This window comes from Chinchilla lanigera, unplaced genomic scaffold, assembly GCF_000276665.1.
Source record: "Chinchilla lanigera isolate Chin_1 unplaced genomic scaffold, ChiLan1.0 scaffold00020, whole genome shotgun sequence".
Taxonomy (NCBI): Eukaryota; Metazoa; Chordata; class Mammalia; order Rodentia; family Chinchillidae; genus Chinchilla; species Chinchilla lanigera.
Genome location: NW_004955421.1, coordinates 924,297 through 942,742, shown reverse-complemented (window position 1 = coordinate 942,742; position 18,446 = coordinate 924,297). Strand labels below are relative to the sequence as shown.

General features: G+C 33.9%; 1 protein-coding gene across 14 annotated transcripts in view; it reads left to right on the top strand.

The window, feature by feature from the left end:
• Clasp2 (cytoplasmic linker associated protein 2) overlaps nt 1-18,446 on the top strand; it is a 189,513-nt gene that overhangs the window by 14,418 nt on the left and 156,649 nt on the right. For all 14 annotated transcript variants that reach the window (XM_013513734.1, XM_005383646.2, XM_013513738.1 and 11 more), the window contains exons 2-6: nt 5,626-5,704; nt 9,078-9,181; nt 11,932-12,023; nt 13,269-13,344; nt 14,285-14,382. In XM_013513734.1, coding sequence (XP_013369188.1) covers nt 5,626-5,704; nt 9,078-9,181; nt 11,932-12,023; nt 13,269-13,344; nt 14,285-14,382 — 449 coding nt within the window. The remainder of the gene's footprint in view (nt 1-5,625; nt 5,705-9,077; nt 9,182-11,931; nt 12,024-13,268; nt 13,345-14,284; nt 14,383-18,446) is intronic.

Here is an 18,446-nt window from a genome sequence, read left to right as displayed (position 1 = left end):
TTTTTTGAGACAAGATCTCACTATGTAGTCCAGACTGGCCTTGAACTCACTTGTGTAGTCCAGGCTGGCCTCAAACTCCCAGTGATCCTCCTTGTCTCAGCCTCCCAAGTGCTGGGACTGCAGGTGTGCACCACCACAACTGTCTCTCCAAATAGGTCTTACACACATTTTTGTTAGATTCACTCTTTGATAATTTACATTTTTTGAGAGTACTGTGAATGCTATTTGTTTTTAGTTTTTTTTTTTTTTTTTCGGTACCGGGAACCAAACTCATGACGTTGTGCTTGCCAGGCAGGTGCTGTGCCGCTGAGCTAAATCCCCAGCCCCTGTTTTTAAAATTATATTTTCTGATACATTGAAATAAAATGACATTTGGGATATTGATTTTTTTTTATAGCCAGCCTACTCATTATATAATTAAAATTTTGTTCATGCAGTTTTGTTTTTTTCATTTAGTTTTCCTGTAAATATAACAATAACAAGGAAAAATGACAATTTTGCTTCTTTTCAGTCCTTTGATTTGCTTAGTTTTAGTGTACAGGCCCTGGTCTGTAGAGTGAGGTTGAATAAAGGAGTCTGAGCATCCCTCTGTTATTCTTGGGCTTTAAGAGCATTTTCTAATATTTTACCATTGGGAATCATGAATACTATAATTTTTAAGCTTTATTATGGAGGACCTTGAACATATATAAATATAGATAGTAAGGTAAATTCAGCTGCAAAGGTCATTAACACAAGGCTAATTCTACTCATTACTTTTGTCATAAATTATAGATGTCATATTGTTCTATCTTTAAGACTTTGTAGTTAGTCTAGTCCGTGTCTCAAGGGTAACCACTCTTAAAAAGACATTTGGCTGAGTGTGATGACATATGCTTATAATCCCAGCACGTGGGAGGCTGAGACAGGATGATTGTGGGTTTGAGGCTAGCCTGGGCTACTTAATGAGTTTAAGGGTGGTCTAGACTAATAGTGAGGCCCTATTAATATAGCCTCAGTGTCATTACTACAGTAACACAATCAAGAATTCTTTAATATCAAATATCCAGTTAAAAATAAACAAGCCAGCTCTTGGGAGGCTGATACAGGAGGATCACCATGAGTTCAAGGCCAGCCTGAACTACATAGCAAGACCCTGTCTCAAAAATCAAAAACAAAAAAAGAAAGAAAGAAAGAAAGAAAAGAGCAGGCTAGGAATGGTGGGCTATAAACTTAGCACTGGGGAATCTGATGCAGAGTATCACTTAAGCCTCAGAGTTAGAGATGAGTATGGCAAAATGCATCTCAAAAAACAAAACAGAACAAAAAGCAAAAGCAGCAAAAGACCTGAATAGGTATTTCTCAAAAGAAGACATATAGATGATGAGGCGTGATGGCATGTACTTATAATCCTAGCTGCTCTGAAGGCGGAGGCAGGAGGATCAAGGTGAAACTGGGCAATTTTATTATATCCAACTCAAAGTAAAAAGGATTGGGATGTAGCTTAGTGGTAGAGTTCTTCCTTAGTACAAGAGTTTGGGTTTTTGCCTGCATTCCCAGCACCACACACATGTGCTTGCATGCACACATACACAAAGACATATAAAGGGGTAATAGGTGTATGAAAAATGATATTAATAATCATAGTAAGATACTTCCTCATACTTGTAAGAATGTCTGTTATCAAGAAGTCAAAGAACAAGAAGTGTGGTGAGGATGTAGAGAAAGGGGAACTTTTCTCATACCCGACACTCAAATGAGGAAAGGTTTATTGTATTTCAGTATTGGTGAGAAGGTAAGTTAATAGAGCTTATAGAAAACAGCATGGAGGTTCTTCAAAAAATTAAGAATAGATCTGCCATATAATCTAGAAATCCTACTCCTGAGTCTATATCTAAAGAAATCACTATTTTAGCCACACATGGTGGTGCATCCCTGTAATCTCAGCACTTGGGAAACTGAGACAGGAGGATTTTAAGTTCTAGGCCAGCCTGGGCTGCCTGTTGAGTTCAGCGCTAGCCTGTATTGTGTAGCAAGACCCTATTCTGCCATTATCAAGAATTCTTGATAATGGCAGAATAGAATATCACCATTGTGCAAGCCCTAATGAATTAATACATCAAAAAAAAAAAAGAAAAAGAAAAAGAAAAAGAAAAAAAATACAACAAAAGAAAAGGAAAGAAAAGAAAAAAGGAAAGGACTTGTGATATATTGGACCTAGGATAATCCAGACTCTTTTCTCCTGCCTGCAAAGTCCCTTTCATCATGTACATCTAGTTTCTGGGTGTTAAGATGTAAATACCTTTGGGAAACCATTATTCTGCTGCCAGATTTAACGTGTTTATTATGTGTCTTTTAATCTCTTTCCTACCTACAGTTCTATTGTTAAAAATTTTTGGTTTTTTATTTGTGGAAGAATGCCCCATATTCTGAATTTTGCTGATTTCATTCCTGTAATGATGTTTGACTGTTTTTTCTTTATTTCTTATATATTGTATTATTAATTTAGTTGGATTCGAAACTTGATCAGATCCAAGTCCCTCTCACCCCCCTTTTTTGGGATCAAGACTATTTCATAGGGAGTGCTCTCCACCCATCAGGAGGCAAATAAGGTCTTACTATCTTTTTTTGTGAGCTTAGCAACCATTAATGTTTACTATCTAGATGTATTAATTCTTTAGGGCTTGCACAATGGTGATATTCTATTCTGCCATTCCTTCATTTATTAACTGGAATGGTGTTGTACATAGTTGTTAAGTTTATATCTTAAGTATTTTATATGTTTTATTAATGGTACTATTTTAACGTATTTCAGTCCCCAGTTATTGAATGCTAATATATAAAACAGTTGATTTTTCTGACCTTTCATCCATGATTTTAAGTCACTAGTTTTAATGTTTGCTTTAATGTCAGTTATTTTTTAGATTGATGAAATATATATTTTTATATATTTAAAAAATTTTTTTTAATATTTACTTAAATTTTACCTGTTTTATGAATTACTTAGTGCAGATCTCAGTTTTTGCTTGTTGTCATATGCAACTTTTTGCCTGAAGATTTTCCTTTAAACATTTCCTGTGATACGGATGTAGTATAATGAATTCTGTCACATTTTGTGTGTTGAAAGAGTCTTTAATTCTCCTTTATTTTTGAAAGATGTTTTTATGAGATACAGAAACTTGAGTCAGAAATTTTTTTCAGTACTATAAATATGTCTCTCCATTGTCTCCTGATTCACGTACTTTTGGGCAGGAAGCTTGCTGGACTTATTTTTTTTTTTCTTCTCATTGGTGTTAAGATTTTCCTTTCTTTTGGTTTTAACAGTTTGAATATTATGTGTTTTGGTATTTCTTGAAATTTTCCTTTCTCAGGTACTCTGAGACTCAAAGGTAGATGCTTTGATGCTTTGTGATATTTTTACCATTTTTTCTTTTCCTTTTACCTCCAAATGTTTCTTCTACTTTGTTCTCTTATTTTTCTTGGGAATTCCGATATATCAGACAATATGATATTGTCCCAGTGTTGTTAAATACTTTAGCTCTTCTCCCTCCCAGTTTCTTCCATTTTAGTATATTTGATTTGGATACTTTTTATCAGCCTCGCATCAATTCACTGATTCTTCTCTGTGGCACATCTGTTGGTGAGTCCATTAGAGGCCCCCAGCATCCCCACTGGAGGTGGATCCCAGGAACACCACTGAGTGTTGTTGCCAGTCCTTTTTATTTTGAGAGATAGGGCCTCATTAACTTGCCCAGTCTAGCCTCAGATTTGTGATCCTCCTGCCTCAACCTCAGCTGAGATTACAGGTGTCTACACCTTGCCCAGCTAAAGTAAGGAGTATAACTCCTTTTATCACTTTTTAAAAAAAAATACTTTTTTTTTTGTTTTTTTTTTATCATAGTATTTGACTCTGTTTAGGATTTTTATATCTGTGCTGATGAGATCGTGCCTGTTTTGTGATATTTTAACTAGAGCGTATAGCATGCTAATGATCATTATTACTTTTAAATTCTATGGTGGTTTAGTCTATGGATTATGTATGTATTTTGTTTTGTTGGTTGTCCTTGACATTGAGATTCCTCTCCCCCCAGCTCTCATTGCATTTCATAATTTTTAGTTGGAAGTTGGACAGTGTTTAGGAAATTTAAGACTAAGGTAAATAATATTTATGCTTCAGATGGCATGCATGATTTTTCTGTTAAACGTACAGTGTTGAGCTGTGTAATCAGTCTAGTCAGTAGTTGGAAGTTAGGTTTGTCTGTTGTGGTTGCTACAGTTAGCTTTAGTTTGTATTTGCTTCAAGTCCCTGTTAACTTGCTTAGTTTGATGTAGGGTTTTCCTTACTGTTTCTGCTTAACCCTGTACTTTAGGCTTTTCCTATTATCCTGTGTTTCACAGAGGGCTTTTCCCCTGCCTTCCTGCTCTTTCCCTGGTAATAGACTCTTGTTTCTTCTTATTTCATGCTTGCTAGCCTGGTTGTGAGGAATGGGATCATTTTCTTGTTTTTCTAGTCCAGTTCCAGTCTTAGGAGGCTCTTTCTTCTTGAGTCTTGGGCTGAGGTTTTATCAAAGATGATACTCCTCCCTGCCTAAAACCTTTTAATTATTGGTGACCAAGATGGTATTTTTTTGGTGCCCTCTACTTAAGAAGAGGACTGTCAGTCTTTTTTCTTTTGTCAACAGCAGTGAGTTTTACCTGTGTTGTAGGGGTAATAGTGTTTGATCTCTCTTCCTCAGGACTTTAGAATTTTGGTTTTTGTAGGGCAAGGGTATTTGTGCCTTTCCCACAGAGGCAGCTGCTCCTTCCTTCCATTCCTGTGCCAGGGGATATTTTCCCCATTCTTCTGCTCAGCCTTCAGTCTTAACTGTGAATGTGGAGGTTTGTGGAGAAAGAGCTTGCAAGTGGGTGCAAACTAGAGTGTACAAGTTGGTGGACTGTCCTTGTATCTGTGGCTAGTAGAGATTCTGTATTTTCATATTAGCCTACACTTACCTGTTAATAATTTGTTAAATGCAGTTGAATTCTTGCCCACTTGTATTAGTTTCATTTCCCTCTTCTGTCATTTGACTTACTGCCTGTGTCCAGTATATTCTTTTTCCTTTTTAGATTTCAGGCTGACTGGTTATTCTACAACCTCAGCTGTTAGGTACAGTCGAGAATAGTTGTCATTTTGTATGTGGCTTGGCTCTTGCTTGGTAGAATGGAAGTAATGTTTTTCCAGTTTCTGTATTCTAGACAAGTTGAAATTTCTTCATAATTAGGATACTTTTTGAATTTTTAACTGTGTCATTTAGGAAACATTTCAAAGTTAAAGTGCCAGTATTGTCCGTGAACTCTTCTGTAACCTTCACCAAATTTACCAGTTATTAATTTTTTTCCTGAATATGGCTTATCATTATCTCCTCACATATTTAGTTGTTGTTGTTTTTGTTCTTCTTATTATTATTATTACTTCTATTACTGTTGAACCATTTCAGAGTAGGGTGCCTCAACTTCATGGCCATTTACCCTTAAATACTTTAATTCATCTTTGAAAGACTTGATAATACATAAAAGTTTCTCTATGTTAGAAATTAATTACCTGTACTGATATGAAAGTAAAAGTATCCATCAATAATTTGTATTTATGAAAACTTCTGTCTGTAGGTATCATTAATGGGACTGGAAATTTTAAGTGCCTTTGTGGACAGATTATCAACACGATTTAAATCATATGTGTCAATGGGTAAGTTAACTTTATTTAAAAATCATTGTAGGCTTTGTTGTAGTGACTTTTTTCTTCTAGTTTTTATTAACAGAATTATTTCTTTGTAAATTTTAAAACATACTTTTATACAACCCGGAGATCTGATGGCATTGTAGTTTAAATAGAGATTTTTATCCCTATTTAAATAATATTATTCCCTTTGAAGAACAAAGAGAAGCAAAAACAAAACAACAAAAACCTAGAGCCTAAAAACTTTGCTAAATACTAGTAGATTTTTACTTCATGTTTTCAAAAAAAAGTTTTGGATCTTTTGTAAATATTAAAATTTATAGTATCATTTGCCATGATATTTTTCAGAGTATTTGTGAGGAGGGACTAGGGACTAATTTTTTTCATTGCTAGCCTATGTCAACCAATAATTCATAAAGTATAAGGAAAGGTAAGTTACAGCAAAATGAAAAAGTACAAAGCCCTTTTTCCATTTTAGTTTTGGTGATGGGGATTGAACCCAGGGCTATGCACATGTAAGCACATGCTTTTACCACTAAACTACGCTATCAGCCCATTCAATTTTTTGTTTTCTTCCAATTTCCCAGACTGAACCCAGGGCCTTGTGCCTGCTAGGCAAGTGCTGTACCACTGAGTTACATTCCCAGCATGCCTCCCACCATCCCCTTTTTTGGAGACATCTCCTCCCTAAGTTGCCTAGGCTAGCCTTAAACTTGTGATTTTTTTTGCTCAGCCTCTGGAGTAGCTGGGATTACAAGTGTGTGCCATTGTGCCTGGCTTTAATTTTTATTATTAGATTCAATAAACAAAATTACTTTAGTGAGATTATTTTAAGACATTTTGTAAACACTCTCAGTTTCTTTACCATACTTTGTAGATTGGTCCTGGGCTGCTGGCCATACTTTGAGTAGTGCATACTTAAAAGTGTATTAACGCTAACTTAATCCTGTTCTTTGTATAGTATTACAATTACAAAGCTGGTTGTGACTTATTTCTAAACTTGAGTGACCTTCATGTGCCTTTTGGAATGCAGTGAGTGAATTGGGTCCTGTTATGTAGTGTTATATGGGACTTGACTATTAGTGATCTTTTTGTCTGTGTGGATTAAGTGGCTCATAATGTCAATATAACATCACAGTTATTTTCAGATATCATTGTTCAGCTTTTTTATTCATGTTTTGGTATGTCACCAAATTCTGTCAAATTTTCTTTTTATGCCCTAGCTATCTTTTCAGGCAGAAGTGTCTAATGGGCCTCTTGATCTTTCTTATGCAATTTAAATCCTTAGTTGGTTTCCAGACCATCCTTTCTGTTGATATCTTCTGAAAAGAAGATTTTTACTGTCAGTCTTCTGCTTAAAATCTTGTAGTAGATGTTAAAAACTATGTTTTGGAAACATTTGACTTGTTTATGTATTTAGGGAAGTTTAATATAACTGGCAGGAGCTAAGAATAAAATCTTATTCTGTTTGTTTCCCAGAAACTATGTGTTAAAAAAAGATTTTGATGAAGAAAAATTATGAATTTATTATGTAAGTTAATAGCTATAATACTGTTTTTATGGTGACATGTTTTAGTTTTGTTTCTATTGTATAAAATTACTATTTAATTGAAATGAGCCCCTATTTGGGCCAACATTTGTGTTTAATACTGGGAGAGTTGGTAAACTTTACATTTGAATTTTTTTTTTAAGCTAAATTCTATCTCAAAAAAAAAAAGTCTTTTTTTCCTAGTACTATACTGTGGTTATTAACACATAGACATACACCTAAACACTTCAAATTATGTATAAGTAAATGGAGGTGATTATGATTGGGACCTTTTACAGGTTATTTAAATCCTGGTTTCACTAACTGCAATTTGTGTGACTTTGGGTACTAGTGTTAATAATATACCAAACAAGGTGAGAAAGATTTATATTTTTTCCACTCACTAATGCTTCCATTGCCTCAGGAGTAGGATATAGTTTTCATGGTGTAGGCCTTATTTTCTTATATAGTAATTTCCTTGCTTAAGCTTAAGATTTTTGGATGATATTGCATTTGGACAATTGGCTTCTACTCTAGTAATTTTCTCCCAAAAAGAATGCCATCTCTTTTACCTCAGGTGTTATTGAACCTTTATATTAGTTTTGGTTATTGCATTGTAGACAAATATACTGACATCAAATTATATGTACATTTAATTATATTTGCCTGTCAATAAACTAAAGTAATATCTCTTTCTCGATTTCATTTCTTCTTGATTCTCTTATTAACATTAGACCTATGCCTCCAGTGACTCAGAGAAAGGAAGGCCATATTAGCTGTAAAGCCAAAAGAGGAACAAAAGACATTTCTTTGCATGTGGACATGGAGGATGGGAGTGATTATCAGATGACATATTATAGAGAGTCCTTTCTCTATGCCCTTCCCTCTATGTTATCTACGTGCCTTATCTTTTAATTTTTAGTAGTTCCCTGAGTTGAGTACCACTACCCATGTTTATAGGTGAGGCAATAGACAAAAAGCAGTTAAATACTGTGTTCAAGGTGACACATGTAGTAAAATCACAGTAAGTGGTGTGTAAAGGGAGTACAGAAAGATAATTTTGAGGTTTTTTTCTATGAAAGGACTTTAGAACCCATTCCTTCAATGTGATTTTTTTATTAGTACCTGTATGCAGTACATAATGATTACATTCATTGTGGGGAATTGGAATGTGTACACAGCACATCTCAATTCTGGTTTTTTTTGGATATGATTTTTAATTCATTCTTGATTTATAATTACAAAAACTTTGATCATGAAAGCTTTCTAAGAATGGGCTTTAACCTGCCTTGCTTGCCTCTATTCAAGGAATAGTGCCAGTGTCTAGGACATGGTAGAGAAAAACCTCGGTTCTGTAATATAGACTTTCTGTTCCTGTTTACCAGTTGTGGAATATATCATACATATGGAAGAGTACATATCAAACATGCACCATTTAAAAAATAATTACAAAACCAACACCTGATTATGCCCAAATTAAGAAGCTAAACTTCTGCCAATTCTTTAGACTTCCCTGCACTTCCTAATGATATCCTTGATGTACCAGTCATCCTTTTTATGGCCTTGGGGAGACATGTTCCTTTGCTTGTCTCTAAAGCTTGATCATTTATGTACTGAAATGTAAAATAAAATAACATTTTGTCTACTTTTTAACATTATCATAAGTAGATATTATAGTGTACACACTCTGTTTAAACTTGCTTCTCAGTTATTTTTGTTTGGAATAAAGAACTCCAGAACCAGTTTCTTTATCTTTTAACTTTTCATGTATGGACACAATTGGTATTTGTAGTTTTGTAAAATATAGTTTGTAGTATAGATGAGTTATACATATTTACTTTCTACTCCCCTTAGTTATTGTAGCTTTAATAGACAGAATGGGAGATGCCAAAGACAAAGTCCGAGATGAAGCTCAGACTCTGATACTGAAGTTAATGGATCAAGTAGCACCACCTATGGTAAGCCTACATGTTAAAATACAGGTTTTTCTAATTAAGAAAATCTTTAGATAGGTGGTATTAACAAGTTAGTGAAAGCTATAGGAGGCATGAAAGCTGAAATTTCAAAGAGTAAATTATTGCTAATGCTTTAAGAAGTTGAAATTTAAGCAACAATGTCAATATTTAATTTTTGGTTTTTTTCCTTTTTCCTTTCCTTATTTTCTACTATTATGCTTTTTACAGAAACCTAACATATGAACTGAAGTGATTTAACACTGTACTGATTATATTCAGGATTTTATGTGTTGCCTTACATGCAAACTGTCAAATGTTTAATGAGAAAGCTTATTTTAAAGATTACTAAGTGTTATGTTAATCCCTGTAACTCTCAGCAAGGGAGAAATTATTTTAACAGGTGGCTACTAATTGTATAAGGCTTATACTCTATTACAAGAATGGGGATTTTATGAATACAGTACAAATAATTTGCTTTTATAGAATTTATTATTCTATTTTTTTACTATAACAAAATATCTGAGGCTAGATACCTGTAAAGAAAAGAGATTTATTTAGCTCACAGTTTTGGAGGTTGAAAATCTAAACAGCATAGCACAGGCCCCTATGGTGAATCACTCTCTTTATGGTAGATGGTGCCATAATAGCAGGAGTGCATCCCATACATGGAAATGACAAGAGGATGAGTGCTACCCTGACAGGGTTGGAAGGAAGCCCGGAGGAAGGAGAAGTGGCTTTTCTTCCAGTGTCCTACATAGCTCCTCCCCTTAAAGTTCCCACTATCTGTCTCAACAGCACCACACTGAGGACCATGTCTTCAGTATGTGACAGCTTGGGTGACAAACCATATGCAAACCATGTCATGGAGATATTTTGAAAGGAGAATAAAGAGAAAGTGATGTATAAATAAAAATTGAGAGAGTAATTCAAATGGAAAAAGAAATCCAAATAGATAATATACACAGTGATATCATATAATGCTTAAGATTGTTAATATTACATGTTTTTTATAAAAATCCAAAGAGTATTAAATTGTAAAAGTAAACTGCTTCCCATTATTCTACACCTCCGAACTAAATCTTTGTTAATAGTTTGATATTCTTTTTTTAAAAAAATTTTTTGAAACAGTCTCACTATGTTACTCAGGCTGGGCTTGAACTAGGATCCTGCCTCAGCCTCAAGAGTAGCTGGAATTAAAAGGTTGCACCGCTCCAGCCCAATGGTTGGTACTTTTTTATACATGTTAAGTGATTTACATTTTAAGTTGTTTTTGGTTTTTTGTTATTACAAAGAGTACCATAGGAAGCATCCTTGTACATGTATCTTTGGATATAAACATAAATATTTTTATAAATTAGAGTTCCAGAGATTATGTTGCTGAGTCATATTATTGAATTATAGGATTTGGTATTTTGCTTTTGTTTTTGTCTTTACACTGCTATAGATTGAACCTAGGCCCTTAGAGAAAGAAGTATATTAGTAAAGCTTAATACAGACTGTAAAAAGAGTACCGAGTCTTGAAAGTGAGTGTGTCTGTGTACGTGTGTGTGTGTGTGGGGGGAGAATTTGATAAATGGTAAAGGTCACGTTTCCAAATGTGTAAAAAGGATTGATTGGGCATTTGGCTATCACTTGGATAATAGGAAAAGTAAAGTTGGATTCCTTATTAAACCAAACTCAAGTAATTATTTTACACTACTTGTGTAAGTTTATCTATGAAGAAAGCATGTATTGTTTAACATAGATAAATGTAAACAAATTAAGTAGTCATAAAATGAGGCATTCCAAAATTATCCTATGTGTGGATATAGTATTAAAAGGAGAAAGACCTTAATTATAATGTGTTGAAAAATCCCATTCCTTATGACAGTGTGTAGTAGTTGTTAGACAGTGTTGGACCTTTTAAATGCTTACTAGACTACTGGACTTACAATGCTAGCATTGTTATTGAAGGTTTCTAAAACATAGAAGAAATCCTATGTCTTTGGAAATACTAAGATTTTTAGGTTCTGGACATTTTTTTTATGACAATAATTGAAATCTAAAGTGAAAAAAATAAAATTAAAAATGTGATGAATGACTAGGAAGAATGGCGATATAATTTTGACTTAGTAACTTGTACGTATAATTTGAGCATCCCTAATCCAAAAATCAAAGTCCAAAAATGCTCCAAAGTCCAAAACTTTCTAAGCATTGACATAGTAACACAAATGGAAAATTTCATACCTGACTTCATGTAACCGGTCACAGGTAAAACACAAGTGCACTAAAAATATTTTATAAAGTTACCTTCAGGCTTATATATATAAAGTGTATGTGGCTGCACGTGGTGGCGCATGCCTGTAATCCCAGCACTCGGGAGGCTGAGGCAGGAGGATTGTTGCGAGTTCGAGACCAGCCTGGGCTACATAGTGAGCTCAAGGCCAGCCTGAACTGCATAGCGAGACCCTGTCTCAAAAAGCCAAAAGAAAAAAAAAAAGTGTATGTGAAATATAAATGAGTTTGTGTTTAGATTTGGGTTCTATCCCTAAGGTATCTTACTGTGTAAATGTAGGTATTTTAAAATCTGAAAATAAAAAAATCCAAAATATTCCTGGAATGAAGCATTTCAAAAAGGTATACTTGGCCTGTGGTAAAGTGGAAATATTCTGATGAGAAAATTCAGCTATTAATGAAGTTGGTAATAAGGTTGGGGAGAGTTAAAATATAACTTGAATAATTCTTTGTTATACCTGTACTTTTCTTTCAAATAGTACATTTGGGAACAGTTGGCTTCTGGTTTTAAGCACAAGAATTTTCGATCGCGAGAAGGCGTGTGTCTGTGTCTTATTGAAACCTTAAACATGTAAGTTTTATATTACTGAAAATGGCCTTCTTATGTTTATTTCTCAAAAAAAGTCTGAGGGACTGGGGATATTGCTCAGTGGCACAAGTGCCTGCCTGGCAAGCACAAGGTCCTGAGTTGGATTCCCAGTACCAAAAAAAAAAATACCACACCTATCAAAAAAAATCTGTTTTACAAGATCAAAGACTATGTAAATAAATTTTAAATAGTTATTAACCAATGACCAGCACAAAATTTATTGGTAATTTTACGGTATTTCTAAAAGTATATATATTATCTTCAGGTGGTTAATTTTAAAATTATCAGTTATAAGAAATGTTTCTCTTCTTTAGTATGTTAATTATAGCCACCATAGAACTGATGCATTGATAATTTAGGATCTAAGCTCTGGATCCAATTTGGAATTGTTTTTAACTCAGTGGTATCTCGTATATTGTAGCCCCACTTCCCAAATCTTCCCTTTTCCAGTTGGCCCTAGGCTCCCTGGAGTACTGTGGATGGCTACCAAATCATACCCTGAACAAGACTCCTGGGTAAACTAAATCTGGTAGCAGTGTGCAGAATTCTAACAGTATTGATGCCACAGAGATATGAAGAAGATTCTGAAGAAATGTAAACTGGGACTTTGTTTTCATTCTGGACTAGTTTTTTCAGGTTTAATACAATATGATAGGTAATACATAGTAACTTTCAACTTTCCTACAGTGTTACTTCCTCTTCATTTTTTAAATTTTTACTATACTTTATTTTCTTTTGCTCTCAAGTCCATTATTCCATCTAAAGTTTGTAGGTGTGTTCAGTCTGCATAGTCTTTGTGAGTTTTGGTTCTCCTGTCATTTGCTTTTAACCTGTTATTTCATCCAAATATTAATAAGCATAAAGATCTTTTCATTTACTTATTTCATTTAATTTCAAGTTTATTCGAAACCCACTGTCTAAAAATCTATTTCAAAAGTGAATGCTCTGATTTCTTAAGTAATTCATAGATTGCTAGGGTTAAAAGTGACATTGGTTGAGCATTTTGGTATGTTGGGTCATGTATTAATTTTCAGTTTGTATATTTCACGTTGTTTAGAATTAGTTTTTGCTTGTTTCTGGTATCTTTTGTGTTTTGATGATGTGTGCACAACCTCTCCACCATAATTGTCATATTTGATATAGACAAGAGGCAAGACATGAGGATATTTTGTTTATTATTTAATTAAAACCAACTCTCTCTCTCTTTTTTTGTCAAATTACATTTAGTTTTGGGGCTCAACCCTTAGTCTTCAGCAAGTTGGTACCACACTTGTGCATCTTATTTGGAGATTCCAACAGCCAGGTAAAAAATTATTTACATTCAAGCATTGACTGATTTTTCTGTACCCTGTTTTGCTTTTATCCTATTGAAGAATGGTAGCGAAATCACGACTTTACCTCTTTTTTAAATGCATACCAAAGATAGTTTTAAAAAAATACATTCATGTAAGTTCCTCATTTGTTAGTAGTTTGGGAGGTTTAAGTATAGATGGGACTTAATGACTGGTTCTTGAGTTTGAGATTGAATAACAAAGGCCCTGGGTTCCTTTCTGTGGTCTTCCTGCAAGGTACTTTTTTGTTTTTTTTTTTAAATGGTAGCAAAGGTTTATTAAAGGTAGGAAAAGAAACAGGTTCTGCAGAGTGAATTCGGGCCAGGTAAAGTAGGAAAAGTGCATCCTACAGCATGAAGATGGGCCACCATGCAAGAGCGAACATAGTGGTAAAAACTCAGTGTGGACTGTCCTGTTCATATCACCTGCTCCTTAGGCTGATGTCAGGTCTAGCTCATCCTGTCAAAAACCTGCCTGAGTTCTTGGGGAAAGCCCATGTGCAGGGTTTTCGGAACTGTTTTATACGTGTGTCCTGAATCTTGTCGTGCCTTCTTTCCTAGCCAGTTTTAGCTGCATCCTACCTTCCTGTCTTATTTCCCCCAGAGACACACGTATTCCATAACCCATAGTTAGTTGTGAGGACAGGTTGTCAGCTTCTTTTATTCTTGAATATGGTTGCATAAAAATGTCTCACTGTGTCCAGATTGGTCTCAAACTTGTGGCTCAAGCAAGTCTCTGGCTTCAGCCTTAAGGTAACATTGTACTAGCAGACCAACTTGAATCCCCAAACTGGTTTTAATGTCCCTAGAGAAATTGTGGCATGTTATTAACAAAAAAACAAGGATCTACCAAGAAACCTCTACAAAAACCCTAGGAAACTAATTTCTTTAAATATTCTGAATTCTCTAACAGGTGAGAGATGCTGCAATATTGGCTATTGTAGAGATTTACAGACATGTGGGAGAGAAAGTGAGGATTGATCTTTATAAGAGAGGAATTTCCCCTGCTAGGTAAGTTTTGCCAAATTTCTTTTTTTGCTTCAAGTTTTAATTTCTTTTTATTAATACATGTTTGCAGTATGTAATGACTACATTCATCATGGAGAATTGGTACATGTACATCACATCTTTAAAAGTTTTAATTTCATTTGTTTATTTGGAAAAAGTGTAAGTTTTCTAAATTTTTAAATTCAGAAGTTATAAAAGAATATGTATATATATATTCATGCATGTATATGTTAGTACCATTTAAATACTGCTATAATATATTGTAAATACTGTTGCTCCATAGCTTTGTCAGCATTTAGTATTATCACTGTTTTAGATTTGATCATTCTAATTGCCACCACTATAGTAAGACTTGAAAGCAGGTGAACTCTTTCAATTTTGTTTCTCATCTTCAGCTTTTTTTAAATTAGTGCATGTTTATAGTACAGGATAGTGATGTATGTTTGTGGAAATCGGTGGGTATAGGCATATAACTTATTTTGATCATTGTCAGTCCCTTTATCCCCATCCGTCTTTCTTCTTCCTTATCTCAATCCCTTTCCTTCTTTCCAGGAATCTACCTTCTAGTTTTCTATCGTCTCTCCTTTATTTATTTATGTATTTATATTGTATACTTCTCATATAAGAGAAAACGTGATAATTAACAGAGTCTGGCCTATTTCCCTTAGCGTGATGGTCTCCATTTTTATCCATTTTTCTGGCAAATGACATGATTTCATTCTTGTTTATGGTTGAATAATATTTAAATATGTGTCACATTTTCTTTGTCCACTCATTTGTTGATGGGCTTCTAGGCTTGTTTTCAGAGTTTAGCTATTGTGAATTGTGCTACTATAGATAGTGGATATATATATATATAACTATAGTCTGATGTCCTTAAATTTTTTGGGAATGTACCAGGGAGAGGTATAGCTGGGTCAAATGGAATTTCTATTTTTAGGGGTTTTTTTTTCTTCAATATCTTGTAAGCTATTCTCAGTCTTTTGCCTCTACATTTTAATTTTAGAATGTTTGTTGATAAATGCAAAATAACTTACTGACATATTGATACTGCATTGAATTTCAAGGTTAAGTTGGGAAGAACTGATAGCTTGACAATATTCAGTCTTCTTATCCATTGAATGTAGAATATATCTCTATTTCATTCTTTTTCATCGGAGTTTTGTGTATTTCCTGTATAGTTCTTATGTATACTTTGTTAGATTATAGCTGAGTGTTTCATTTTTGGAGGCACTAATATAATAGTATTTTTTTAAATTTAAAATTTTACTTGTTCATTGCTCATGAATAGTTTGCCCTCTGTACCCATCAGTTCTAAGACTCCAGATTCAAGTAACTAGATTGAAAGTATTTGGTGGAAAAATTGTATCTGTACTGAACGTGTACAGACTTTTTGGGGGGAGGGGTCACTATTCCCTGAACTGTATAGTAACAGTTAAATTATACTAGCATTTAAATTGTATTAGATAAGTAAATTAGAGGTGATTTAATGTATACAGGAGGAATTGATTACATTATACACAAATACTATGTCATTCTATATAAGGGATTTAAACATCTACAGATTTTAGTATCCAGTGGGGTTTCCTAGAATCATTCCCGTGAAAATATCAAAGGAAGGCTATATAGGAACGCAATTGATGATGTGTCCTGAGACCTTGCTACATAATTGCTTATTAGTTCCAGAAGATTTTTTTCAGTTCATTTGAAGTTTCTCCATAGATGATCATGTCATTTGTAAACAAAAGTTTTATTTCTTCTCAATCTACATACCTTTTATTTCCTTTTCTTGTCTTACACTAATTAGGACTTCCAATACAATGTTACCAAGAACAAGTGGAAACATTTTTGTCTTATTTCTGATCTTACTGAGAAATTTTCTGGTTTATCATTAAGGTGTGATATTAGCCCGCGGTGTTTTTGTTTTTGTTTTTGTTTTTGTTTCTGTTTTTATTTTGTTTTTCTGAATCAGTTTGAGCAAGTTCTCTGTTCCCAGTTTACTGAGTTTTTGTTTTTTTAATCTATCATAAATGGGTGTTGGTGTTTGTCAAATGCTTTTCTCTCTCTCTCTCTCTCTCTCTCTCTCTCTCTCTCTCTCTCTCTCTCTCTTTCTCTCTCTCTGGCACTATTAACAGGATCATATAAGTTTATCTTTATACTGTCTTTGGGATCTGTAGTAATGTCTGTTTTTCATTTCTGATATTAGTGATTTGTGTCTTCTGTCTTTCTTAGCCTTGCCCTGGAGGGTGATCACTTTCATTGACCTTTTCAATGAATTAGCTTTTGATTTTTCTCCATTGATTTCTTATTTTTAATATCATTGACTTCTCTGATTTTATTTTTTCTTCTGCTTATTTTGGATTTACTGTCTTCCACTGTTTGAGTAGCTTTCACTTTTGTCTTCCTTCACTTTAACTTCTTTACACAGCTTTTGTCTATAAAGTTGAGTAATGATTACATTTTCTTTTCTTTCTTAGCCCATTATTTATACACTTTTAAAAAACTTTTTTTAGTGATTTGAGTTTGCAATATACATCTACAACTAATTCAAGTCTGCTTCAAGTAGCACTCTACCATTTCATAGGTAGGGTGAGTACCTTATGACAAAATAATCTTAATTTCTCCCTTCTATCATTTGCATATTGCTGTCATTCATTTTATTTCTACATAAGCATACATAAGGATGCATACTATAAATACACATATATAAGTATACATAATTGGATTAATTTTTGCTGTTATTATTTTTTAAACCTGTTTATTGAATATATTAAGAATTCTTAAAAAATGATGGCTGGGATTGTAACTCAGTGATAGAGTGTTCACCTAGCACATGCAGGGCCCTGGGTTCAATCCCCAGCACTGTAAAGAAAAAGAATAAGAAAGATGAAAGGGTTTTTTTTCTTTTTCTCCTTATGGAACTGGGGATTAAATCCAGGGCCTTCTCACTGAGCTATACTCTTATCCCCCTTCTTTATTATTTATTAAAGTTTGAGACAGGGTCTGTCAAATTTGCCCAGTCTAGGATTGAAGTTGGAGTCCTCCTGCCTCAGCTTCCCAGAGTGCTGGGGAAAGTTTTTATTTTACTTCATTTTTACTGATTTCTTCTCTGATGTTTATTTCCTTATTAATTTCCTATTGGATCTGAGTTTTTGATCTATATAATTTTTCTTCTAAAGAACTCCTTTTAACATTTCTTAATGAGGAAAGGTTTACTGGTGACAAATTCCCTGTTTCTGTTTATTTGAGAAAGTTTTCAATTCTCTTACTTTTGAAGGGTAATTTCGCTAGGTACACAATACTAGGTTGGTGGATTTTTTCTTTCTTTTGTACTGTCTTTCTGCTTACATGTTTTCTTCTCTTTTTTCTTTTCTTTTCTTTTTTTTTTTTTTTTTTTTTGATACTGGGAATTGAACTCAGGACCTTGCTCTTGCCAGGCAGGTGCTTGTGCCACTTACGTGTTCGGATGTACTTCTCCCTTGTATAAGTACAATGTTTTTATTCCTCTGGCTCCTTTGAATATCTTTATCTTTGATCTTCTGTAATTTGAATACCGTATGCTTAGGTATAGTTCTCCTGGCATTTATCTTGCTTTGTGTTCTCTGAGCTTCCTGCTTGTGTGACTTGGTAGGACATTAATTTGAGGGAAGTTCTCAAGTGGTTTTTGTTTAAAGTATTTCTTCTGTTCATTCTTTTTTGTTTTTGTATTCTTGTTATGTGTGTGTTATATCTATGTAGCTGCCTCACCATTCTTGAATATTCTCTCTGCACCCCCAGTGTTGAAGAATTTTATTGAGATATCCTCAGGCTCTTTTCCTCTGTAATGTCCAGTTTAAATATAAGCCCCTCTAAAGACATTTTTTATTTCAGTTACTGTTTTTTTTTTAATCTCCCTTTTTTGTTTTAATTCTCTATTAGAATTTCCATCTCTCTGGTTAGTCATCGGTTTTTTTGCATGCTTTATTCACTATAGCCTTTAGCATATTGTCATAGTTTTAAAAAATTTCTAGTCTCACAATTCCAGCATACCTACCACATTTGATCTCATCTCTCTTTCTTTTTTTTTT